Genomic DNA, 24,878 nt, shown 5'->3' with positions numbered 1-24,878 from the left:
ACGCCTGTTCACAAGCACAAACAGCAGAGCTCATAATGACAGATTAAATTATCGGCTAATTTTAAAACTGATATTGTTCCTGCCCCCTCTACGTGCTTTCGTCCTGACTCCTAGCGAGTCATCGCACAGCCCTGCCAGACGGACCAAGAAAGTCACGACCCACATTATCTAGAATCGATCGATTTAGGAAGGAATCAAATGCCAAATAATTATTTATTTGTTGCCCTTTGCCTGCGATCGTCTCAATCCTGAGAAGTTGCATTAACTTCCATCCATGAAAAACCCCTTTCCGACAAACGCACAAATGCTGAAGTCTTTGCAAATCCGTTTTGAAACATCAGACCCACATAGCTCTTGCAAATTCGTTGGCTTGGGTTAAGATAGCACGCCACCTTGCAGAAAGCAATTACTAGCCTAATCGGACACGTAATGTTTTATTGGAAACCATCTTATGATACGTTTTAGCAATAGCTAACGCGGGGTTGAGGACTTGCACGCCGAGCCTGCATATGCTGGTCGACAGCCGATAGCCCAGATAGTTAGTACTGCCAAGATCATTGCATCACAGCCTGTTTTATATAACATGTACTACCGCGGTTCGCTGGATCGCAATGCTCATCAGGACGCCACGGCGTCGATGCGAGAAAGGTAACACCTTCATGCGGCGGCGAGCGTGAACAACCCGGCACCCAACATCGCCATTCCAATAGCCGCATGCCAAAAACCCTCAAAAAGAGTTTTACGATGCACTCCTCGGGCGCCGAAGCTCCTATCTAGGCTTCCATCCAACGCCCCATCACCTGAACACACATTTCCTATCCATTGACCACTCAACAGCCTTGGTCCTGTGCTCCTTCCTGCCATGAAACACCGGGAACTTAACCTCTCCTCACCATCTCACCCACCTCTTTGCCGTGACCCCCTCCTATCCGAGACTGACGCGTTGCTTTCGTTGATGATGCCGTGTCACCTCGACCCCCTCCAACACATACATACATACATACACACATACAAATGCGCAGCGAGCCCCTCATGTCAGGCCTGGCTTCCAGCAGCCCCCCTGGTCAGCAGAAAACCGCCCCCGGTCAAGCCACCACTACCAGAACCACAACCACCACAACCACCACAGTGTTCGCTGCCGTACCAGTGACCCAACCGCCAAGGCGGCTAGACAACAGCGACGCCGTTGGCGCCAGCGACGCCGATGGCGGCAGCTGTACGGAACCACATAGCGATGTGAATTTCCTCCGGTCGTCCATGTCGCCCACGGTGGAGAGCGCGGAGGAGATTTTGCAGGTGCGTGTGTGTGTGTATGCGTAGGTAGGTGACGTCCGCAGTAAAATATTTTGAAGGGGCAGCGAGGCCAGTGGGTCGGTGGGTCGGTCGAATGACACGTACGTACATACATGCGCACAAACATACGTACATACATACATACGTACACACTGCCCTCCTCCCAGGCCGTAGAGTTGGAACTGGAGCAGAGCCCCCTCCTGCTCAGCCGCCGGAGCTCAACACCCACGTACCTGGCGTTGCGAGTGTGAGTGTCCAGGGAGGGGCCGGAAGGTGGGAATGCAGGAGGACAGGGCGGGCTTGCCACTGGATGGCTCCAAGGGCTATCCCTTAATAAAGCAAGGAAAACCCTAAAACCTACCCTAAAACCCTAAAACCTCCCTTCACCCCAAATTTGAGACCGTCAAAATTGAAATCCGTCTTTCTCCCAGGACGGCGCGCCCCCAGGGCGCCAAATCCCCGGTCTCACCCGGACTCGGACTTAGCGCCACAGCAGTAGCAGCAGCAGCAGTAGCGGCCCCAGGTGCCACGGCGTTACCTACCGGCAGCAGCATTGCCGGGTCGTCAGCGTCCCGTGGGTCCAGCCTGGGTGGTGCCCCGTCACTGGGCCCCACAGCCTGGCTGCAACAGCACCAACAGCACCAATACCAACAGTTCCTTCCGCAACAGCATTACGCCACTACTATCATGACCAACGGCACCGCTTCAACCACCACAACGGCCCCAACTACCGCAACCACCAGCGGTGTAGCAGGCCGCCAGCCTTTGATGGAGCAGTACTTGGAGCACCAGACGTGGCAGCAGCACCACCTCGCGCAGAGGAACCTGCACAAAGAGGAGCTACAGCCGCTGCTACAGCCGCCGCCGCCGCCGCAAGTTGTCCCGGCGACACAAGGGGCTGAGGCAGCTGTAGCAGCGGCGGCGGAGCCAGGAGAGGTGGCGGCGGCGGACGCCAGCGCGCACTCCCGGCTAGTCGCTTCCGCGTCTTTCAGTACGGGGCTGCTTGGAGAGGTCTGCGATACCGCCATGATCGCTGGCGGCGCCGCCGCCGCCTTCGCCTCCGCATCGGCAGCAGTAGCACTTCCGACGCCGCGACTCGGAGCTGCACCTGAGGGTGCTACAGCTAATGCTACAGCAGTTGCGACGAGAGCAGCAGCTAGTCCCTTTGCGATAGCGGCAGCAGCAGCTGCAGCGGCGAATCTACCGGCGGCGGCGGGGGTCGCGGCAGCGGCGGCGCCCGGCGCCGCTAGGGCGGCAGTCTGGGGCGTTGGAGGGGATGGCGGGGCTCCGCAGCGCAGCTACGCGTCGGCGTCTGTCGTGCAGCCACGTCAGCAGTTGCCTCCCGGCGGAGGTGGTGGTAGCGGAGGCGGGTCGCAGCGCAGCCACGCGGCGGCGGTGTCTGTGCTGCCGTCGAGGCTGCAGGCGGCGGGGGGCCTTGGCGGCGGCGGCGGCGGCGGCGGCGGCAGCTTCCATGCCGGGGGCGGCGGCGGGACTGGGACCGGTATGGAGAAGAAAGTGGCGATTGCCGGGGTGCGAACCTGGCTCAAGGTGACGGCGAGGGCGGAGGGGGGAACCTATGTAATGGATGTAATGACTCTGTAACGCCCTCTCCTAGGATCTACCTTACCGACCCGTGGGTCGGAGATAGACCTAATCAAAATCAATCTGGCCCGACCTGCTGTTTAGGTTCCGCCTCATTCATCTGAATCCGGATCCGATTCCGGATCTGGATCTGGATCTGTTTCCGGACCCGCCTCATGCCGCTGTCCCATACCAACGCTTTACCGAGAATTACGCATCCTGTCGCGCCCTGTCCTGTCCTGTCATGTCCTCCCTGGGTCGGGTCGGGTCGGGTCGGGGCGGGGCGGGGCGGATGCTGCCAGGTGCTGCCCGACGGTTCCGCGACCATCGTACAACTGGATCGGGCGCAGCTGGGGCTGCAGTACGGCGTACAGCTGCGGGACTTCAGGTACTATGGCTGACGAAAGGTTGAAATGTACGGGACCTTTTTACGGCAATGTAACATCGGGATTTCGCCAGGACCAGCGAGCTCATTGCGTGTTTGGTGGAAAGCCGTGTAGCCGGACCGGACCTGACCTCCGGGCCCCCTCCTACTGGTCAGTTCTGCTTCTTGTACACTCTTTCCTTGGCAGCAGCAGCTTCACTCCTTCGTGGTTCGTCTTTTCTCCCCCCTGCCCCCCCCGCCCCCCCTGCACAACCCCCCCCAGGGTTTTGGACCCCGTGCTGGGTGCCACGTACCCGGCCTGCCTGCTGTGCCGCGATGGGGCTCTGATCGTCAACCTCGACCCCATCAAGGTGCGAGGAAATTGATTTTTAAGACTATATTAATATATATTAGTGTTAAAGAAGTGACGTTTTTTCCTGGATTAGCTTTTTTCAGCTCCGCATAAGTAGCGCCTCCTTTTCGATTATTAATGCTACATGCAGACATGCAGACATACACTCCTTGGCAGGTGGCTGGCAGAGGTTAAGGCCTGACATCTGTTCTCGGAGTGCCCGGGGTGGTGAAAGGGGAGGTGGCCCCCCATCTTATGGACGGTGTAGGACATGATTATATCAACTTGCGAGCTGACCAGGAACTAAGTAGAGGCGCCGCTGATCCGCTAGATTTGGTTGGATGCTGGTGGTGAGTTGCTGAACCCAACGAATACATTCTGAAGTTGGATGGGGTGAATGGATTGGGGTGCCCCTCTAGCACGGGAGAGCAGGGAATTGCCTCGGGAAGGAGGCCACTGGTGAAGCTTAACCACCCTGTAACAACATACATACATACACTCCTCCGCTGCCCCCTCTCGATCCCCAGGTGATCGTCACCGCCCACTTTGCGCTGGTGAACCACGCGGAATCCGACAAGGTAGGATACCGTACATTCCTCGTACGCTTCCGTACATCCCTCTACCTATCGTACTGGTAAACGTTTGTGCGCTGTGATCCCCACAAGTCATACGCTATGTACGATACTTGTAGTGCCGTATATGTTTCCAACACCACCTTCTCCCCCGCCCCCCAACCCCCCACTACTTTACGGATTGGCTATACTATTCAGCTTTTTATTTCTGGCGGCTTAGGTAGGTAGGAGTTCCAACATCTACGTCACTTCGTCATCCCGAGGTTACAGTCGTCACAGTCGCCACGGACGCCTTTCGGTCAGTTTTTACGTTTGCTACTATCTTGCCCTGGCAGCAGCTTCAATCGCGTGTGGTTCGTCTTTCCCCCCACCCACCCCCCAACCCCCCACACAGCTGTTCCAACTATAAATGCTGCCACCCGAACACCCCGTCATAGGCCCGACCGTTCATTGAAGAGCTGAAACGGCGGTTGCACAACTACCTAACCACCAAGCACGCCGCTCAGCAACCGCCTGCCGTACTGCCGGCGGAAGCGACGGCAGCAGCGGTCGAAGCCGGGGCGACGACTGCGGCTGATCATCTCCCGTCTCATGTACGGCATGCACCGCCGCCGCCGCTACCGCCGCTACCGCCGCAAGAAGAACGGGAACGGCAGCAAGCTACCTCCCAAAATGAAGAGACACCACCAGCGGCGGCGGCAGTGGCAGCGGCAGCTGGGGCTTTAGCACACCCTGGCGCAGAGGGTCAGGTAGGGCTGGACGGAGGAGGTCATGAAGTAGAGTTTAGGGAAGAGAGTACTCGTTCCAGCACATCATTGCCGTACTGCCGTACTTCTATTCAGATATATCACACCTAATGACAAATTATTGGATCTACGGGTTGATATCACTGTTAAGGCCAATTAAGTTAAGGCAAATCTCCACCCCTACAGGCGCATAAGACACCGTTCGCCCCCCGACTAGCCAACACGGTGGAGATCTTGTTTATAAATCGGAACATTAAAGCCCTTAATGCCGTACTACCTAACAGTAACCGCGCCCAGCCGTGTTGTTTTCGAAGGGAACCATGCTTGAACAACCCTAAAGTCCACATCAAATCTCTAAAACTCCTAAAACCCCCGTCCTCATCCTCATCGTCATCCTTCCTCCCCTCTCCCCCTCTCCCCCACACTCTTTTGCCCTAGCAGCAGCTTCACTCGTGTGTGGTTCGTCTTTCCCCCTCTCCCCCATTCCAAACGGACGCGACAGGGCCGTATGGCGAATGTGGCCAATGCCCTCCTGTCCCTCCTGCCGCAACATGTACGACCAGGGCCCGGCCACGCCGCCGCCGCCGCCGCCAGCGGCGGCGGCGACGGCAGCAGCACCGCCTACGACGGCATACAGATACTGCCGACGCGGTTGCTACAACTTCGGCGGCAAGGCTTATCGGCAGGGTCGTTGGTGTCGTTGCTAGGACCTGGCGGCGGTGGCGGCGGGGGCGGTGTTGGTGGGGGGGGCGGTGGTGAGGGGCAGCAGGTCAGCGAGCTGGTGGCGTCGATGCCGTTCGAGCTGCGTGCGCTCGAGGTGGTTTTGGAGCAGGTACGGCATCGGGGATTTCGCAGTAGGTAATGGCAGTAGCCAGCCTGACTGCCGGAGGGGGGACCAGGCTGGTCAAAAAAATTCCAAGTCCCGTTAGTCCAAAACCGTTTCGAAACTCCCCGTAAATAAAATACCGTCTCTATCCGTACACACACTTGCCGAGCGGGTTTCAAACCCTGCTAACCGTACCAACCACCGCCACAACCAGCCGGCGTAACCGCCAACCGCCACACTCACATATAATATCGCATTTGAGCTAACCCGGACTACTTCAAATGTACCGCGATCCAACCTACCCACGTTAACGATTTTAACCAAAACCTAACCAACCACCATCCCAACCATCCTATCCACTAAACCGTCCAACCGCCAACCGCCAGACGGTTGGTCTGTTGGACGCTCAAGCCACCGAGCTGGAACGCGCCACCCGCATGGCCCTGGACGAGCTGACTCGCAAGGTGAACCCGCGCAACCTGGAGCGGATGCGGCATCTGAAGGGTCGCATGGCGGCGCTCACGAACAAAGTCGACACGGTAAGAAGCAACAGATGCTGCACCCGTAGCAGCAGCACTGCAATCCCGGTAGCAGTAGCAGGAAAGACACACATATATACATACATACATATATACAAACACATATATACACACATATATACAAACACATATATACACACATATATACAAACACATACACACGTGTCCAGGTTCGCGGTGTATTGGAGAAGCTTCTGGACGACGACCGCGCCATGGCCGCCATGAACCTCACAGCTAAGGAGGAACAGCAGCTGCTGCAGCAACAGCAAGCGGCGGCGGCGGCGGCGGCAGCCGCGGCGGTGGCGGCGGTGGAGCGGGAGGAGTGGTTCCTGCGACATGGCGGTTCCGGAGCACCAACGTCCCCAGTGAGTCGGGCGGTAGCAATAGGGAAGGGGGGAGGGGGCACCGTCGGAAAAGCGTGCGTACGTGTGTGTATATGGATCATATAACTCAACCGCAATGAGTCCGCGTCAGGGTCCCCTCCTACCCGTCAAACCAACCGCCCGAGCAACGTGGCCTTCCACTCCCACCTGCCCAAACACACACACGGTCAGGTTATGAAAACACACAACGTGTCGATATTCAACCCCCTTTCCCCGCCACAGGCATATCCTGCGAGCTCCAGCCCCCTCATAACCCCGTCCCTAGATATCTTTCAGGCGCAACAGCAGCTACAGCTTCACCATCCCCACCAGCAGCAGCAGCAGCAACAACAGCAGCTGCAGCAACAGCTCCCGTCCATCGCGAGCCACGGTCCGGTGGTATTGCCAACTCCCAACAGTCCTCCCCCTCCTCCTCCCCCTCTTCCTCTTTCACCCTCACCCCCCCTGGAGCGCATTACTGGGCAGGTAAGGGCGGCTTGAGGGGGCCGATGGGTGCTGTAGCAGTAGCAGTAGCAGTAGAGTAGCATTAGCGATGACATCAGGGTCAAAAACACTTGCTCATGAGTATGTTGATGTACTATTGATGTTGTTGTCATCAGTCATCAGGGTGAGTTGCTGTTGTTGTGTATCAGTTGTACCTTTTGTGGTTTCCCAGCAGCAGCTGCAGCTGCAACTCCTACAGCTCATCTAGTGCTGTTGCGCACTCCTGTTGGTTTTGTTCTTTTACTGCTGCTACTGTTATTGATACTGCTACTGCTATTGATACTGCTACTGTTGTTGTTACTGCCCTTGCCTTCCTTTCCGGGCAGCAGCTGAGTATTGGTGGTGGCGGTGGCGGTGGCCATCATGACGGCGGCGGCGGGGATGCTGGGATTGGGGATGAGGAGGTGGCAGTAGTGGAGATGCTGCTGGAGGTGCGGGTTCCGGGGTTGGGGCCAGTGCGTGGATGGGGCCCGGACTGAAGGTTTGGACTAGCGGCCGACGGTTGGCGGTTGTCATCACCTGTGGATGAAGACCCGATCTATACGACACCCTTTGCCCTGCACTGTCTGGTTCATATATTTATTTATCACTCCGTATTTCTTATAGGTAGCAGCCGAGGTAGGCGGAATGCGCTTTGAAAGGTGAAATCTTTGTGCATTCGGGTTGCAGGCTTACTTCATGCAGCTGGGCCACACGTGGCAGCAACTGCAGGTGGGGTTGCCGTGGCTGCGGGAATGGGTTTCGGATGTCGTGCAATCGTACGCTCCGTGTGGAGATGGGTTTTATGGTATAGGTGTGCGGCCGTCTGTATGTTTGTTCTGTCCGCACGTCCACTCAATCAGCAATCCGCACCGGTTCTTTCGCCCCTGCACCTCGCACTGCGAATAGCAGTAGTAGCAGTAGCAGTACTAGCAGTAGTAGTAGCAGTAGTAGCAGTAGTAGCAGCAGTAGTACATCGCGCTTCACACTCCGCCCGCCAACACGCCCTTCCCTGCGTATGTGCACACTGCAGTCTCTCAAGTCGTACATTGACAGTACGGAAGATCTGATTAATCTGGAGCTGGATCAGCAGCGCAACAACTTGATTTCTGTGGACCTCATGGTGGGTGAGAGTGTGTGTGTGTGTGTGCGGAAGACGGGGGCCGGGCTGCTGGGGGAGGTGAGGTGAGGACTGGGGCCGGATAGCCCGTGTCGAGTGGCAAGGCCAACCCTGACCACACCCTTATCGCGCACCGGCCTGAATCAAACTGCATATTACTCCACACCAACTCATTTCCTGTACACCACCTCCTCGCCACTTTGGCTCTCCATCCATCATTTTGTCTGAATGTCTGTCTGTCCGTCTGTCTGTCAGGCCTAATTTCTGCAACAACTGGAGTTCGTTTGCGCCCGACTGTATAACAAACCGCCCAACCATTGTAACCGCCAACTGACGACCAAACAATAAAGCTGTATCGTTCCCCTTCTTCCCCTGCATGGCTACGAGGTCAACACTGATTCATGTAATATTATAAATATTATTTTCCTTGCTTTCCTCAAAACTATTTTTCAGGTCACTTTTGGCTCCTTCCTTCTGACGGCAATGTCAGTCATCGCGGGCTTGTTCGGAATGAATGTGACCAACCGCATGGAAGCCGACTATTCGGCCTTCCTTTCCATCTGCATTGGCTCGGCCGCCGCCGCGGTGGCGCTGTGGCTGCTGTTTGTGTACGGCTCCATTCGGTACGGCCTGATGAACGGCCTCAGCATGACGTGGCGATAGGTAGTTGGGAAGTTGGTGGTGTTGGTTATTCGTTAACTCAGGTGGCAAATTTTGGTAATGGAAAAAATTCAGGTAGAAGAGGGAGGTAAGGGGGTTGAGAGGTTTTCGGATGGTAGGTGGGGAAGTGTTAGGGGATCGGTCCGTACGTACTTTCAAAGAAGAAAGTCACAATATAAATAATTATATAATATTAAAAAATATATACATACATAATATCATAATGTTTCTCATCATTTCATTTCTCGTCGTTTATTGCGTGCCGGAATTAAACAGCGACGGGTCAAGTTTGGCGATTGAAAATTTGAGGTTTCGGAGCTTGAGGAGGTGCGAGCGAATGTCGCCATGCTGGAAATCATTGTGATCATTGCTCAGGTTTTACGTAACATTCGGTAGGTAGCGAGTAGAGGAGTAGGCTAGTCAGCTCCTTCGAAGCTGAAAAGGGCTCTCGGCCCCAGTCGCCCCGCAGTATTCCGCAGGAGAGGCTGTACGGTGCTGCCTGCAAGTGAAGGAACAGTGTCGTGTTTGGACTGTAGGCCCTCATCATTATGGATGGATAGCGGCGAGGGCTGGGTGCGGCGGCCGGCGGCGTCGGAGTGATGTATGAATCTGGTGTATGTACTCTTGCTGTTAAGGCCCCCATGCAAATCCATGGACGGTGCATTGCGCGCCGCCTCCATCTCAATAAGAACGACTGAGCTGCGCACCTATATAGCCTCCTGGTAGTGCGCGAACCCAGTTCCCCATTGCCAGTCGAACTGGGGAAGAACACATATGCATGAGATGTGCGTGAGACGGAGCAGAAAGGCAAGGAGGGAAGTGCTGCTGTGGAGCAGTTGGCATGGATGGGCTGCTGGAGTGTGGCGGAATGTGGCGATGAGATGAGCCATAAATAGCCATTCCAAGGAAGTCCAGGGAAAGAGCGAGAAAACCGTGCGCCCGCACAGCAATCAAAGCAGCATGAGACAGAAGCAGCATGCGCCGCAACGTGCACGCACACCGCACTCCCCCTATGGCAAGAAATGGTCGGTAACTGACCGGTTGGTTAAAACTCAACGGTCGATTCGGTTAAGTAACCGTAACCGACATTTCAAGATAACGACCCGGTAACCCTACCGATCGGTTACCATGTCCGTTGCATGCCTCCCCACTTGCTGCATGTTGATGCTGCTGTTGCTGGTGTGTAACGCCGCTACCTAGTGCTGCTGCCGGTCCTGTTGCTGATGATGAGGCTGTTGCAAGGTGCGTGATCGTTTTGTCCGGGACCTTTTAATTAGTAATTTGCTGTCCCACATGTTTGAAACTGATCTTCCTCGTTAATTTTTATATAGATTAAAAAGCTTACGCAGGGCTTAAGGATTGAGGAGTAGCCTAAAACCAAACGGCAGCAACGCAAAGCAAAGCAAAGGTTTCCTTACGGGGCCCACACCGCGCGGGGTCGCTCGTGTCATTCGTATGCTGGTAAACACTCTCGCGGAATGACCGGCACCGGCATGTAGGCCATGTACACACAGTGGGGATGAGGTTTGTGGTGCGCGCGGTTACGCAACGTTGCTCGCAACTCGCTAACTTTAGAGACTTTCTACCTAATATGCACAGTGGGCACATCGGCATTTACGCCAGGGTGCGTTTGATTTTCGTAAAACTTCAGCAATTCAACATCGCGTCGTCACGCAACGGAGGGCAGTGCAGGGTTGACGACTGGTGGCATACGCTTTTGCATTGGCCGTTGGATGTAAGGGTACCGCATAAGGTACGGCATGTAAGGGTACGGCGTAAGGATGTAAGGGAAGCACCGACAGCGAACAGGATTTCTGGGAGGCTACCGACCGCGTGATCCGCGTTGACTCCTACCCACCAGCAATTGTGCCCCACGTTCGATATCTCAAGAGCATCCTGTTCGCGTTGCATATTCCGATGTATGTGAGACGAGGTTGTTCATGGGGCCCTTAATTCGCGTTTTGACAGAGCGGCGCACTGCGCGACACACGTACCTGCGATTGCCGTCTGGCTGGGTCCAAGCGCGAGAATTCGATAATAACTTATCTTAGGTTGAATTTTACGTGCTGGCGGCGCGGATCGTTGGAGGATTCAGATGCCTATTAACATTCGCGTCTGCTGAGATATCGCAAATGTCAGGTGTTTAGTATGCATAGGAAATTTTGGGAGGGAGGAAGTCCGGTTGACGAGGACAGATATCGATTAGAACTGCTAGGGATATGCTACATTTGGAGCATCGAAAGGATTCGGTAAGCTTGATAGTGAGAGACGGTTTGGGGGAGTAGCAGGAGTGAAGGCGATTACCGTCAGATGCTACCGCCATCCTGCTGGCTGGTGCCACTTTATTTTCGAACAAGGTCGTTAGGCAAAACGCACAGCTGTCACGAACATCTTACATACATATGGATTTATGGACCACGCAGGCAGCACAACGTTTTTCATCCCCTTAAAGCCCGTAAACCAATACTATTTAAAAGGCTTACGCAAATAAACAATATATGCCATGTGCGGTGCAACTCTTGAGGCGCCTGGTCGCCGGCCACCACCAAGCCAAGCCCAATATAACTAATTCCTTACCGCGTTCCCAATCTCTGATATGGAGCTCTCGACAAAATCCATATTTGTTTGTCAGTAGAGTACAGGTAGTTTTTTCCGTGATCTTTCTCCCAACAAGCTTTCTTGGTGCTGGGGCTTGTTCAACAACTACATGTCACGCGGATGGAACCATCTAAAGCGGGATATGAGGAGCCTCGAGGGACGGCGGTCAATTGCATTGACCCCGCGTTATCTACTAGACGCACTACGCCGTCCATTACTATCGTTCTTGACGACCCTATTCCTTCTGGAGAGCATCTGAATATTTTCGCTGGCTTGGTGCCAGGCGAGCACAGTGGCGAACTGCCCTCGCCTTTTAATGCCGCGGGGCTGGCTTCAGAGCACGTGTACCCTGGCGCAATCTGGGATGAGCGTTGTGCTGCTTCCTTCGCATCGCCAACCCGGACGCCGGGGAGTCTTAGCTATACCGGCAGGTGCGGCATTTGGCGGTTGGGAGGGGGGGAGTGAGACGGCTGGACATGGTACCGGGCCCGGGCCATCATGCCATTCAGCACATGCGGAGAAGGTCGAAATGTCGTCCTGAAGGTTTCGGAGCAGCGCAGCTCATTCCCTCTCTGCGCCATGGCACGCGCCTAGGTGTCATCTTGGACAGTTAGGACCGCACAGAGCGCTCCTGGCGGGTGTGGTGTGGTGTGGTGTGGTGCCGCTTCGCTCTGATTCCCCCTGTCTGCCCCTCCCCGCTTTCCCCCCCTACCGCCACTCGCAACCGTACATACATATAGACCGACCGATGCAGATCTTAAAGTGGGGCTGAAACCAACCTAACTGAGATTGAGCTGGGGACAAACCGTATTAGTTGTATCAGGCAACCTCTGGATGAGTGATGCTCCACACCACCGCGTTGTGCTGCTCATGCTCATGCTCATGCTCATGCTGATGCTCATGCACTCTCCACGTTCCCTCCCCCCCCCGTGTTTGGGTCTGGCGCTCCTTTCCATAAACCGCCCACGGGCGTTACTCCTCCCCCTGGTGCCGTACTCTTGCCGCGGGCTCCTGCCATACTTCCGCAAATCCACGCACGACGCCGGCGGCACCACTGCCGTATCAGCAGTAGCGACAGCTCGCGCGATTGTGATGGTGAGAAGGACGACGAGGAAGGGGGGGAGCCTCGGAGGACGGCGACGGCGGCGGCAGCAGCAGGAGCAAATCCGTTAGCAGCAGCAGGAGCAGCTGTAGCACCAGTTTTACAAGATGTCGTAGCAGCAGGAGCTACAGCTGCCGCTGGCGTGGCGGAGTTGCCGCCGCCGCAGCAGCATCCGTCATCACAATCAGCAACGCGGCGGCGGGCCGAGGTCGCCAGCTGCTCTGGCGGCGGCGGCGGTCGTACCAACGGCAACGCAGCTGCTGGCGGCGCCGCCAGCAGCACCACAGCCTTTCAGTTAACCATGAGCCACATTGACGGGCAGTTGCTCGGGCGAAACTGTGGAACTGGCTGTAGCCGTACTGGCGGCGGCGGAGGTGGCAGCAGTAGCAGGGATCTGACCCGCCAGCTAGAAGCAGCGTGTGCTCTGGCCCGTCGGATTAATCTCGGTATGGAGCTACAGCTCAATGCAGGGAGGCTGCACTGTACTGCACCGACGGCATCAGGTGGTGGTGGCGGCGGCGCCGCTGCCGCCGTCGCAGCCAGTTCCACCGCCGTGGCGGAGGCTGTAGCCTGCTCCAGTGCGCCGCCACGGCCTTACCAACGGGAGCTGTTGTCGGCGGCCGCTACAGGTCCGGCGGCAGCGGCGGCGTGTAGTACCGCTGCAGGCTGTAGCGGCCCTGCCGCCGCCGCTTCCGGAGGGCCTTTTAGGGGGAACGGAGCGACGGCAGCGGCGGTGACGGCAAAGGTACGATGTTCGGAAACAGCAGCGGCGGTGGCGGGCGAGGGTGCTGTCGGTGGCGGCTGTAGCAGCGACGGTCACGGTGGCTATGCCGCCAGTGGCGGCGGCGGCGGCGGCAGCTGCACCCCCGCCCTCGCGCAGCTTGAGGAGCTGCTGGCGCGGGAGCGGGCGCATGTGGCCACCTTGGCGGCGGAGCTGAACGTGAGTGGCGGTTGTCGGTTGTACGTCACAAGTGTCGTTGTAACCGTTGCTGCTTGCGCTTGGGTGCAACTGGCCGTTTCAGGGCTGCCGGTTGGGCCGTACATATTTTTAATGGAGGCTCACCCCTGCCAGTGCTGGCAGTGGTTCCCCATCGTCGTCCCCCCCCTTTCTGGTCCGTTCGGTTTCCCTCCTTCTCCCCCATAGTCCTGCCCTTCGTTATAGGATGTCAGTTAGGATGTCGTTAGGATGTCAGTTAGGATGTCGTTAGGATGTCAGTTAGGATGTCGGGTCCGGTGCTGCCTAACGTAAAACCCTCTGTAACGCCCCCGTGAGGAACGAGATCCCGTTCGCATGCCTCCTCCGTCCTTCCACGTAATGCTTCCTGCCGTACCCTGCCGTATTCTGCCGTACCACCCTACAGGAGCTTCGGCTTCAGTCCCAGCGGACAGCGAAGCTCCACGCGGAGGAGGTGGCGGCGCTGCAATCGCTGCTGGCGGACGAGCTGCTGATGCGTACGGCAACACCGACGCCGTCGCAGCCGCCGGCGTCGCCGCTGCGACTGAGCGCCGCTAGCACCAGCGGCGGCACCGCTGCCGCGTTCATGTCACCGCCGCCGCCGCCACCGCCAGGCAAGTTTTCCGCCTCAGCCGCAGCAGCCGTCTCGTATCGTACAGGGGGTTTCCTATCCCCGCCAACGACGACTCGGCCCATGCTTCCGATGCTGCCGTCGGTGTCTTTCCGCGTGCCTCCCGCAATGGTGACGACGGCAACGGTGGCGGCTGCGGCGGCGTCGGCGTCAGCTGGTGGGGCCCTGGCGGCGGCGGCTACGTCAAGGACCGCCAGGTACTGCGCTTTCAGCTGGGCTGGCGCCGCCAGCACTGCCGCCGCCGTGGCGGCGACGACGCCTCCGCCGGGGTCTATATTCCTGCCGCCGCAGCCACCGCACCCGCCACAAGGCCACCACCCGTGTCATCACCCGGAGCAGCCGAGCCAACGAGAACGGGATCTCGAAGCGCAGCTCGAACGCGAACATCGCGACCACGCGGTGGAGCTGGAGCTGCTGGAAGTGAAGCACAGGTGTGTTGAATGGCCACTTGGCGGTCGTTAGAGGGGAAGGGACGATAGGAAGGCGGTTCCGGGGCGCAAGAGAGCGGAAGAAGTGGACGTGGTTCTGCGGCGATATCCACAGTGGTATGTATGTATGTATGCATGTATGTATGTATGTACGCATGCATGTATGTTTCTGATAGTCCTGTATCGCTGCTTGAATGTATTCGCAGGCGTGAGGTCCAGAGATTGCGGTCTGAAGCAGCTGCCGTACAGCAGCTAAACCGGGAGCTGCAATCCGCGGTACGGCGGTTGCAGGGAGATGTACGGGTGTGCGACCAGCTCATAAACTGGCTTGCTCCGGAGGATTGGGACGTGGATGGGTCGGAGGGGGAGGAGGGAGGAGGTACGGAGGGGCTTGGGGAGGGGCAGGAGGAAGAGCTAGTGGGGGCAGTGGGGACGGAGGAGGAGGAGGAGGAAGAGGAGGGGGAGATAAGGGCCCGGGGTCGAGGTGGGGGAGGGGAGTAGGAGGGGGTCGGAGGTAAGGGAGTGATGGTGGAGCCGTTGGGGGCCGGGAGGGGCAGCTGGCGACTTGGTTGGTGAACGAGAGGCAGGTGAGAACAAGGCTAGTTTGATGAGGGGGAGGAGAGGGGGAGGGGAGGGGAGGGGGAGGGGGCTAGAAGGGGTTTTGGCGGGAATGGCGGTGGCGGGGTGATGGAGGTGCCGATAACGTTACGGCGGCGGCGGCGGCAGGGAATCCCAAAACGGTAGTCATGCAGTCAGCAGGAGTATTTGAGCTCTCTGCGTTTCTTCTTTAGGAAGTTATCTCACGTCCCATTACCTTATGCCGTACACTTTTAGGTAAAATATATGTTCCGTTTAACAGATGGACACGACAGTGTACGCAGGTCCATAGAATTATTGCGTCAGAGGCAGTCACTGAGCAGGCGATGCATGTATTTAGGGAGGGGTCTGGCACGGTGGTGCGGCTAGGAGACGCTTCTTTTTTTGCTGGCGTCGCAGGTTCCTTTTTGTGTGTGCGTGTATGGTGGGTGTGCACGTTGTGCTGCAGCTGCGGTGCAGGTGGTGACGTGGGCCCCTAGATGTGACTCAGGGGCACAAGGAATGAGCGAGAGAGGGGACGACGAGGCATGCCCCACTGATTTGCAAATGATAGCCCAGTTTATTCTGTAGCAGCCATGAGAATTTCCGGTCAATTGTCGCCAGCAGTCCACCAGAACTCGGAGCGAAAAAGTTACATATCATCGCAATCTTTAATTTCCTCTTTCCTTCCCCCCTGGGGAAATAGGCATTACTTTAGATAGGCAGTCGAAGGGAAAAGCCGATAGAACATAGATTATAGCTTTAGCAGTGATTTGTATGAAAGGTAATAAGGTGGACACGCTGCAGGTCGATTTGAGGAGGGAGGGAGGCGCTACATGCCCATCGCAGGCGCGGGAGAGTCGGTGACGCTTTTGCACATATCTGAGTGACGTGACGTGGCAGTAAAAGTGACAGAAGGACGAAGATTGGCCACGGGGAGAGGAGTGTCGCTAAGTAATGTAGTACAACAGGCGGTATAAATTGAGGCCAATACCATTATTCGTATGTATGTATGTATGTATGTATGCGTGTAGGTATGTGTGTAGCCAGATAGACGTATGACAGTTCAATGTGTACCTCGGCAGCTATGGCTATATGCTTCAGGAACGGGGCAGAGCAAGGATCCCGTATTTTTAAAGGCGCATTGATTTTTATGTTTATACTGGGTTGCGGGTAGGTGCGGGTAGGTCATGATCCTCCTTGTACTTCTTTATCCAAACATGTCTGGTCGTGCTACGCCGCCGCCGGCCACTTTCGAGAAAAGAAATTTCAATCTACTGTTATCAACGTATCTGCTTCAGCCAATCTATTCAGAATACCATGTCCGCGAGCAGGGCAGTATTACATCCGCTTATGGCGGTTTCAAGACGAAGTACAAACAGGGCACGGCATGAGATTTTGAAAATCCTAGCAGATATACACATATGGTGTACGACAATTCTCCATGCATGTCTATAATATAATATAACGGGATAAATTGCAAAAAGAAGAAAGAAAGAAACGCGACACCCAAAGCGTCGTTTGCGCACCTTGAGGAAGGTAGAAAAAGATGTGCGTCAACGCTAAGGAAATGCTTTAACACCGGGTTCCTTAATTAGCAACACGGGGGGTCACCGTACTGCCTCCATGCCGCCTCCATCCCTCAATCACGCCCATGCCACTCTTGTCCTTCGCTGTAGTGGTACGACGACATACAGCGCTAACTAATAACTAAGATCGTCCGCTTACAAGCGACAATCCGCCAATAATGCAACAACGCCGCCATGATGACGAAAAGAATAATAAGGGGAAGACACACACACTACCGGGAAACACGTGTTGCACTTGATCAACAGTCCCATGCGAGATCTACCTCGAACCTGAAACAAAATCATCTCTTGGTATGAATTCTCAACTGACCCGTTGCTTCAGATCCGAAGACTGTACGACGGACGCATGTAAGTATACGGCGTTATAGCACCTCTTAAGTATCGGCAAAGGCCCTAGAACAGCTCCTAACGACCAGCCACCGCTTCACCTTCTCAGCAATCACAGTCATCGTCAAATAGTCCACTGCAGCTGCCCCCTGCCCAAGAAATGCATCAAGGTAAAATATTCTTCCGCAGATAGATACATATCCATAACACACATAGTGCAACACACAAATAACATGAAACGACACAACAGGACGGGGAAAAAGACGAAACCATGCCATGTCAAGTGTAATTGAGGGGCACAAACTAACACGTGTATATACACACACACAACACAACACACATCTTTTTAACCCTCACCATCTTTTTAACCCGCTCGATAACCCGACTGTTTTGCGTGCTTTCCTTTCCTTTATCTCTCCCGTTCTCGCCCAAGTAATCGCCCAAGTGATCGCCCAAGTTAACGTAACTTCGTCGTTAAGCAATGTCCACCATCTCGCAGCCGCCGGCGGTGCACGCCAGCTCGGCCTCCATCTTTTCGTCGGCGCCTAAGCAAGCAACAGGTCGAGGTGGTGGCGATGGGTTTGCGGGCATGTTTTGTTAATTTTTATTAAAATTTGATGAGTTCGATAATAAGGAGCTGCCTTTTGATGTCAACAGCCGATGGCGGTGTAGCGCACGATGGGCATGGAGGCCAACATCATCGTCTTTGCACCTGCTGTTACTCTATTCAATGGCGGCGGACGGCACGCCGCCAGCTGTAACATCAGCAAAATTGATTAAGCATTTGGATGCGAGCGGCCTCATCGACCCATCACTCTCACCAGGCCCGCGCTCGAGCTCTCGAAGCAGCGACCAGTTAAGAGCCGATGGCATGCGGGCCGCCAACTCGTTGTACGTCTGCTCGTCCACCGTCTCGTACGGCATCTGCTTATAGCTGCCGCAGTCGTACGGCAGGAATGACACGCCTGTGGTTGGACGTCCAAGGGCGTCAGTATTAACAAAGGTGCGCAGTTGGTAGCGGCGCAGTAGTCAATATGACCTTAAGATGTAAACGACCCGCCTTCCTTGGGATGCATATACTTACATTATTGGGCCTTCTATCTAGTACGACCGTCAACTTTGTCAATACATCGCCGCCATTCTGTCGTGTCAGTACGTGAAGTACATGCAGTACATCATGCTCGAAAGCTTCTACTGACTGTCCCGTGAGGTGACTTAACCCAGAAGAGATGATACAGAGTGAAATGTTGCAACATGAGCTGCTAACGATATACAAAGACCCGCCACCCGCGCCGGAAGATAAGGAACAAAAATTGGTTTTCCCCAAAATTCCTCTTCCTACAACTTATATAAATACCAACTGAACAGAGGGGCATGTTCATTTTCACGTTAAAAATGACGGATTAGAAAACCCAATTAAAAACCCAATTAAAAACCCAATTAAAAAACCCATTCGCACACCTGACAGTTCGTCGAAGTGTTTGTAGACCCAGGCGCCCACCTCCATCCACTCCCCCTCGCGGACAGTCACAGTGATAGAGGGCTTGTGTTCGCACCAGTACCGTTGGTACGACAAACACAACTCCAGTTGACTTAGCGCGGAGACGTCGTCCCGGGTCACGGCGCCTGGGTGGGTGGAGCGGTTGGTCAGTCAATAGTAACACAATATTTATGATACAGTGTGACTGTCAATCAATTGTGTAGAGCGCGCTTTGAGCTCATTTATTCTTAAACTTCGTTTTTGAATAAAAGGGCGATCACATAATTTTTTGTTATTCTTTAGGTGTGAGTATATCGACGCAGCTGTAAATGCCACATACGGGAGAAATAATAACCCACACAACGCCCAGCCGCACACCCACATCCCCACCATCCCTTCTCTCCCTATGTAAAGGAACGGTGGAAAAAAAGGCCTATTACAAAGAAAGGTCTAGAAAGAAGGAGCCATACCTTCCGGGGCTTTTATAGGAAACGAGAATATGGTTGTGCTATCCGGCCTGAGGACGCAGTCTTCGTACGGCACCCCGTTGGATTTCAGGAAGGCCGTCAGTGGATCATCCTTGTTGCACCGCACGCGTCGAATGTAATACTGTAGTGCCGTACATGTCGTACATGTTGCAACACAAGGGGGCTTTACTTTACACTGAGGGAGGAATCTGGAAAGGGAATGAGCTGTAAAGTTGCTTATGGGTTTTGCGGGAACATAAAAATGGCTATCAATTGCTTTAGCCCTTTAGCATCCTTTTCGCATCTTTTATCGTATCTACCTTTGTTTATTTTACATTCTCATCACTACCACTCCCGACCGTCGTCAACGCTCCCCTAAACCCATTTCCCCTCACCCCAACCCGCGAACCCTTAATAACCCGCCCTCCCTGACATCTCCCCCCCCCCGCCATTTCCCCCGTCATACGCATTCACTGAAGTCCACAACGTACCTTGGCGTGGCGTGGGTGTATGCCCGACGCGGCGTCCACCAACTGACTAACCGTTCCCGAGGGTTTCACGCACGTGACCGCCGCCGAAGCGGGAATACCCAGCTGCGCCGCCATGTCGACATTGGCGGCCACCGCCTCGCTCCGCAAGGCGGTCAGCAGCGGCCCCAGCAGCTCGGTGCCACGGCGTCCCGAGGTGAGCGTGTTGTCCATGATCCCCGTGAGGGACACACCGAGCAGCCGCTCCTGCTCCGTATTAACACGCCAGACCTGAGTATGCGTACGGAAGGTGTATCGGAGTTGTCCACAATTGATTATACACGGTGCTCGGGTAGCTCAGTCGGAAGAGCGCAAGGCTCGTCACCTTGAAGTCGTGGGTTCGGGTCCCATTTCAGGCGACTTTTAGTATATGTGTGATATGGCATATTCTTATGCCCCCCCTCCCGAGAATCAAGGTCGGTGGTTTTTCCGATTGTGGAAGGTATTGCACCGCGAGTTGATGGACGGTGGTGATCTGGAATATAGATAATCTGCGAGCCGACCAGGAATGGAGTTGGGCCGCTGTCGACCCGGCAGATGGATGCGGATGCCGGTGGTGGGTGCGGCACCTGAGCGATCCACTGAGAAGTTGACTAGGGTGACTGGACGAGGGTGCCCCGAAATACCGGGGAAGGCAGGGTTTCGCCAGGTAGCGGCCGTCAGGGTGAAGATATGCCCCCTATGGCCCTTGTGTGTTGAAAAGATATTGAACCCCTATGGCCCTTGTGTGTTGAAATGACGATCATTAATTTACATAAGATGATTTATGATTCTTTTTGTTGGAAGCGTTTTGACGGGTTGAGCTCCACGGGTACCTTAGGGTCTTAAAAACATTAAATCCACCATTTCCCCCCTCCCCCCCTTTCTCACTCTCACCTCTGCAGTCTACAATTCCCCACAGCCAAATGAAACCCCACCCGCCCAATCTTGTCACATATCTCATCATCCAGTCTCTCACCTCCCTCAGGTACGGCAAGTTGGTCAATGTGGACTGGAAGGTCCCCAGCAGGGCGGCGAGGCGGACCTTGCGAGCCAGGGAGGTCGCGTCGTCGTACGACCGTACGACAACCTCCGTTAGGTTGCAGAACTGGTACGGGCGCAGAATGATCTCGCTGCGCGCGCAAGTGCGAGGGCGAGGGGGAGGAGGGGGAGGGCGAGGGGGAGGAGGGGGACCCAGATTTTCAATCCAACGACAAAACACGTCCCCACCCAATCACCCCATCCATCCGCACACACACCCACACATACATACACACGCATACACACACACACATACACCCACACCCACACGCACACATACATACGCACCTACCTGCAGGGATTGGTGCCAAACTCGAACCCCGGGTCCCTCCGCCCGCCGCCGCCGTTGCGGAGCACCTGCCTGCGACATGCCGCCCGACTGAACAGCCCGCGCTCGCCGCTTCCGCTGTCGTACAGCGCCTGCGGGGGGTTGTTGCAAAGTTACCAAAGAGAAAGGGAAAACGGTTCACCCGTGCCGCATCAAAATCAGACGATAAAGGCAAATCCACAAGCAACTTTCAAACAAAACCAAAAAGACTGAAGAAACAAGCAAAAATCGAAATCCTATGACGCGTTCAGCATGTTGCAAAGAAGATTACACAACCTTACCGACCGCATACCTTTTTACATAACAGTTAACAGTTAGCAATCCTCTCTCCCCTTTAAACACCCATTACCCCCATTACAACCCCACTTACATTTCGACATCCAATCAATTCCCGCACCCGCACCTGTAACACGCTAAAAAACACAACACGATGACAACAAGACCTCCTCTCCCACTCACACTTATCACTACATCACGGAATAACACAAGAGAGACGCAACCAGTGGTAATTCCGTGTTCACCGGTTAACCCCCGAACTGACTCCCGTCTGCCGCCGTACACACACACACACACGTCTCCCACCTTCCACTCCGACATGAACACCCCCACAGGGGGCACCCCCTCCGTGTACACCGCCGAGTTGTTGGCCATGGCGCGGTGCGGGTGGTCCTCCCACCAGGCCCCCGTCTTAGCTCCCCGCAAGGCGTCGTCGTCCAGGTCGGACAGGGAGATGAGGGCGGAACGACGCACGCCGCCCACCACCACGATTTCGGCGACCTTGCAGATCAGGTCGTGGCACTCCAGGGGGGAGAGCTTGCGACCGCGGGCCTTACAAAGCGGAGGGCGATATAGCGGATCACAAAAAGTGGGGGAAAAAGGAGGACATCATTTTGGGGAGATAATGAGCAAGCAGTGGGGGGAGCTGCCAGCTCCAATATTTACAAGGGAAGGCATTATGGAAGGTGGGGAAGTGGGAATCTCAACGAGAGCAATCGTCGGGTGAAAGCAATCCTGGTGGCGGCGGACCTTTTGGAAGAGCTGTACGGCAAAGAGGAAGAGCGCCTCCAGCGGCTCGGGTCCCGACGCGCGCCCGCCAAAGGTCTTCAGTCTGGTTCCCTTGGGCCTCAGACGGGATGTGTCCCAGCGGGGCACCTGACGTCGGGGGCGGAGGGGGGCGCAGGGGGGGGGGGGGGGAGGGGGGGAAAGGGTAAGATAAACCACTGGCGAATGGAGGCGATACCAAAGAAGGGGATGGGGGGGAGGGAATTAATTCGAACCACTGTCGATGAAGCAAATACCAACCAGGGATAGACGGGAGGTGAGGGGGAGGTTCGAGTGGTGGACAGATGAGGTCAGCTGACGTGGGAAGGTGGTGAGGGATATCGACGAGAGCCTCCGTGTGTTTTGCCCGCCGAATACTTCCCAAAACAGTCTTAAAAGAATCGTAGTGAAGACGGTTGCCAAGCCAGTGCATTTCGACCTCCAGCATTGTTACCCTAATTAATTGTCAAAGAGGTGTGCCCCATCCCTCTGTTTCCCCCCTCCCCCCTCCCCCCCCCCCTGGTCTGTTACCTGGCCGATCCACAGCTGCCCCAGCACCTCCCGCAGCGCCCGGGCCCAGCCCTCCCGACTGTCCTCCACGACCACCAGCGTGGAGGAGCTGTTGACGAACCTGACAGGTATAGGGAGAAAACACATTATTAATGTATTTAGAGGTGTTTTTCAAACACAACAATTTAAAATCAGGCCAGATTAGATCATGAAATTAAGTTAGATAAGGTTAGGATAGGTTAAATCATATTAGGGAGTGAAGGGTAGGGACGTTTACGTCCCGAAAGGGGAGGGGAGGCGGGGGCGGGGGGGGCCAGGAGGAGGCTTGCCGGCGTCCTGGGTCCGACACATTTTAACTAGGTGACTAGGTGACGTGCAGGGTGCCCCAGGCCTGGAAGGGGCCGGGAAGGGGGGAGAGCTCCCAGGTGTGTTCCCTCTCCGGTGCCCCCTCACCTCTCCGCCACCGCCGGTAGCTGGTCCACCTGCTGCCGCTCCACGCTGTAGCCCACACCCGTGCCGTTCATCAACACGAACAAGGCCTCGTCGAAGGCGAAGGGGTGGTCGATGGGCAGATAGGAGCAGTTGTAACCTGCCACGTGGCACCTGGAAAGGGCCTCGCCAGCCGTCATCATGCTGCGCATACTTGGCATTACCTGGAGGGGGAAGTACGGGGGCAGGTAAGGGGGAGGTAAGGGCGCACGGCGTACGGCACATACCAAAATGTTTGTATGACAGGTACGACATCTGAACAGTTTGGTTGCCAGGCATTTCCATCAACCTCTAGGCGCAAAGTTGGTGGGGCCGGACAACACTCCAAAACTCAGTGCAGGTTGTACGATGATATGCGATAAACGATATTCATCGTATACACAGTACAGCACATCATACGCACTCCACGTTTAATGTACGGCACTACAGCCCCTTACGGCTGCTATAGCGGATGGAATAGAAAGGAGCTGTCTGGAACGTGTTCTATCAACCCTAAGTTGCAAAACAAGTACCTCGAGGTTGATGATGGCCTCCGATAACTCGGCGCGCAGCTCGGCTGGCATGTCGTACGAGCAGGTGTCGTGCAGGTGCTGAGTCATAAAGTCCAGGTACCTGAAAAAAATGTTACGTAAATCGGATTTTGTGATGGAGGACCGGCTAGGAAGCCTTCAAGTCCGTCGAGACTCATTCAGGGCTCGGTTATAGCGCCGGTTAATAACATACAAATGGACCACACACGTGTCCAGCATGTCCCACAAAGCCCCATTTCCGCTTCATTACAAGTATTACCAGCCAGCTCAAGCCCCCACTTCCTCAGGCCCCACTCCCCCCCTGCCTGACCCCCTGACCCAGCCCACCTGCCAACAGTCTCCGGCCAAGTCTCCCGACGCCTTTTGAACTCCACCCAGCGCGCATATCTAGAGGTATGGATGAAGGCCTGGTAGTCGGAGGGCAGGCCCCGTTGCGAGACCAGAGGACTCGACGGCGGCGGCGGCGGCGGCGACGATAAGAAGCCCGAGGACGAGCGGGGGGTGGATTGGGAGGTGGCGACAGCACCGTCAGCAGCAGCAGCAGCAGCAGACTGTTGCTGCTGGTTGGAATGGTCGCGGCTGCGGCATGAAGGGTTTTAGAGGGAGAAGGGAGTAAGGAAAAGGAAGAGAAATTGACAGCGTTAAAAATATTAAAAGCAGAGCATGCAAAGTTACGTGCTGACTTGACACAAATAAAAGGGGGGTTGTTGCTTGACGGCGCTGAGCAAAGAAGACTGTCCTGAGAGAGCGTTTTAAAGGGGAGGAAGAGATTATAGGGGAGTGGAGGTACTTATAGGGGAGTGGAGGTACTTATAGGGGAGATGGTTCCCGCGAGAGGCGAGAGGACACGGGCAGGGGATGTAAATATGGGTCATGCGTAATGGTGCATGGTGGTGCGGTATGCTGCATAAACGTTTACGTTGACGTTTAGGCATCCATCTGGGTCCATCTGGGTCAGTTAGGAAAGCTGTCGACACATGAAGGTTCGGTACACAAACATTTCGCAGCACCCAAAACTATTTCGCACATTTATTCCCCCAAGAACATACGACACAAATGTAGATCGAAGCCTAAAGAGGTCTAAGCAACACCTTGTTGCGTGGTCTATGGCCGTACAGTACGGTGCTCCCCTTTCCGTGTGATGCCGTCATTAAAACAGAAGATTGTCCCTTTAAGATAACTCACAGCACGCATTGCTCCTTGCTTGGCACCGGAAATAGCTTCAGCTTCGTGCGCGGGTTCACGTTGCTCTTCAACGTAGCGACCGCGTCGACAGCAGTACCGCCAGCGGCACCGGCGGACAATTTCGGCGAGCTAGGTGGAAAGTCAAGCACGTCCTTGCGGCAGGTGCCGTCGGTAACTTGTATCTTGTTCTCATCCAT

The 24,878-nt window shown here is 55.5% G+C and overlaps 3 protein-coding genes across 3 annotated transcripts; 2 read left to right on the top strand and 1 right to left on the bottom strand.

The window, feature by feature from the left end:
- Positions 1 to 1,014: 1,014 nt before the first annotated feature.
- Positions 1,015 to 8,901, top strand: mrs2 (Mg2+ transporter protein; the record flags this gene model as incomplete). The annotated part of the gene is made up of 14 exons (XM_002955717.1): positions 1,015 to 1,063; positions 1,130 to 1,296; positions 1,461 to 1,540; positions 2,037 to 2,823; positions 3,225 to 3,262; positions 3,522 to 3,609; positions 4,118 to 4,168; positions 4,600 to 4,911; positions 5,411 to 5,740; positions 6,121 to 6,273; positions 7,107 to 7,121; positions 7,809 to 7,850; positions 8,152 to 8,241; positions 8,692 to 8,901. The coding sequence occupies 14 exons, from the start codon at positions 1,015 to 1,017 to the stop codon at positions 8,899 to 8,901; spliced, it is 2,412 nt and encodes an 803-aa protein (XP_002955763.1).
- A 3,429-nt stretch (positions 8,902 to 12,330) lies between these two features.
- On the top strand, positions 12,331 to 15,779 carry VOLCADRAFT_96648 (uncharacterized protein; the record flags this gene model as incomplete). Its single annotated transcript, XM_002955716.1, has 6 exons — positions 12,331 to 12,591; positions 12,765 to 13,227; positions 13,960 to 14,007; positions 14,213 to 14,615; positions 14,819 to 14,991; positions 15,658 to 15,779. The coding sequence occupies 6 exons, from the start codon at positions 12,331 to 12,333 to the stop codon at positions 15,777 to 15,779; spliced, it is 1,470 nt and encodes a 489-aa protein (XP_002955762.1).
- A 1,799-nt stretch (positions 15,780 to 17,578) lies between these two features.
- On the bottom strand, positions 17,579 to 24,878 carry VOLCADRAFT_96647 (uncharacterized protein; the record flags this gene model as incomplete). The annotated part of the gene is made up of 14 exons (XM_002955667.1): positions 17,579 to 17,649; positions 17,926 to 18,069; positions 18,566 to 18,730; positions 19,055 to 19,193; positions 19,543 to 19,809; positions 20,537 to 20,690; positions 20,891 to 21,018; positions 21,509 to 21,754; positions 21,953 to 22,078; positions 22,499 to 22,598; positions 22,931 to 23,130; positions 23,479 to 23,578; positions 23,824 to 24,075; positions 24,682 to 24,878. The coding sequence occupies 14 exons, from the start codon at positions 24,876 to 24,878 to the stop codon at positions 17,579 to 17,581; spliced, it is 2,289 nt and encodes a 762-aa protein (XP_002955713.1).

Source organism: Volvox carteri, assembly GCF_000143455.1.
Source record: "Volvox carteri f. nagariensis unplaced genomic scaffold VOLCAscaffold_54, whole genome shotgun sequence".
Classification (NCBI taxonomy): Eukaryota; Viridiplantae; Chlorophyta; class Chlorophyceae; order Chlamydomonadales; family Volvocaceae; genus Volvox; species Volvox carteri.
Note: the sequence above shows the minus strand (reverse complement) of the source record. Positions and strands in the feature narration are given on the sequence as shown.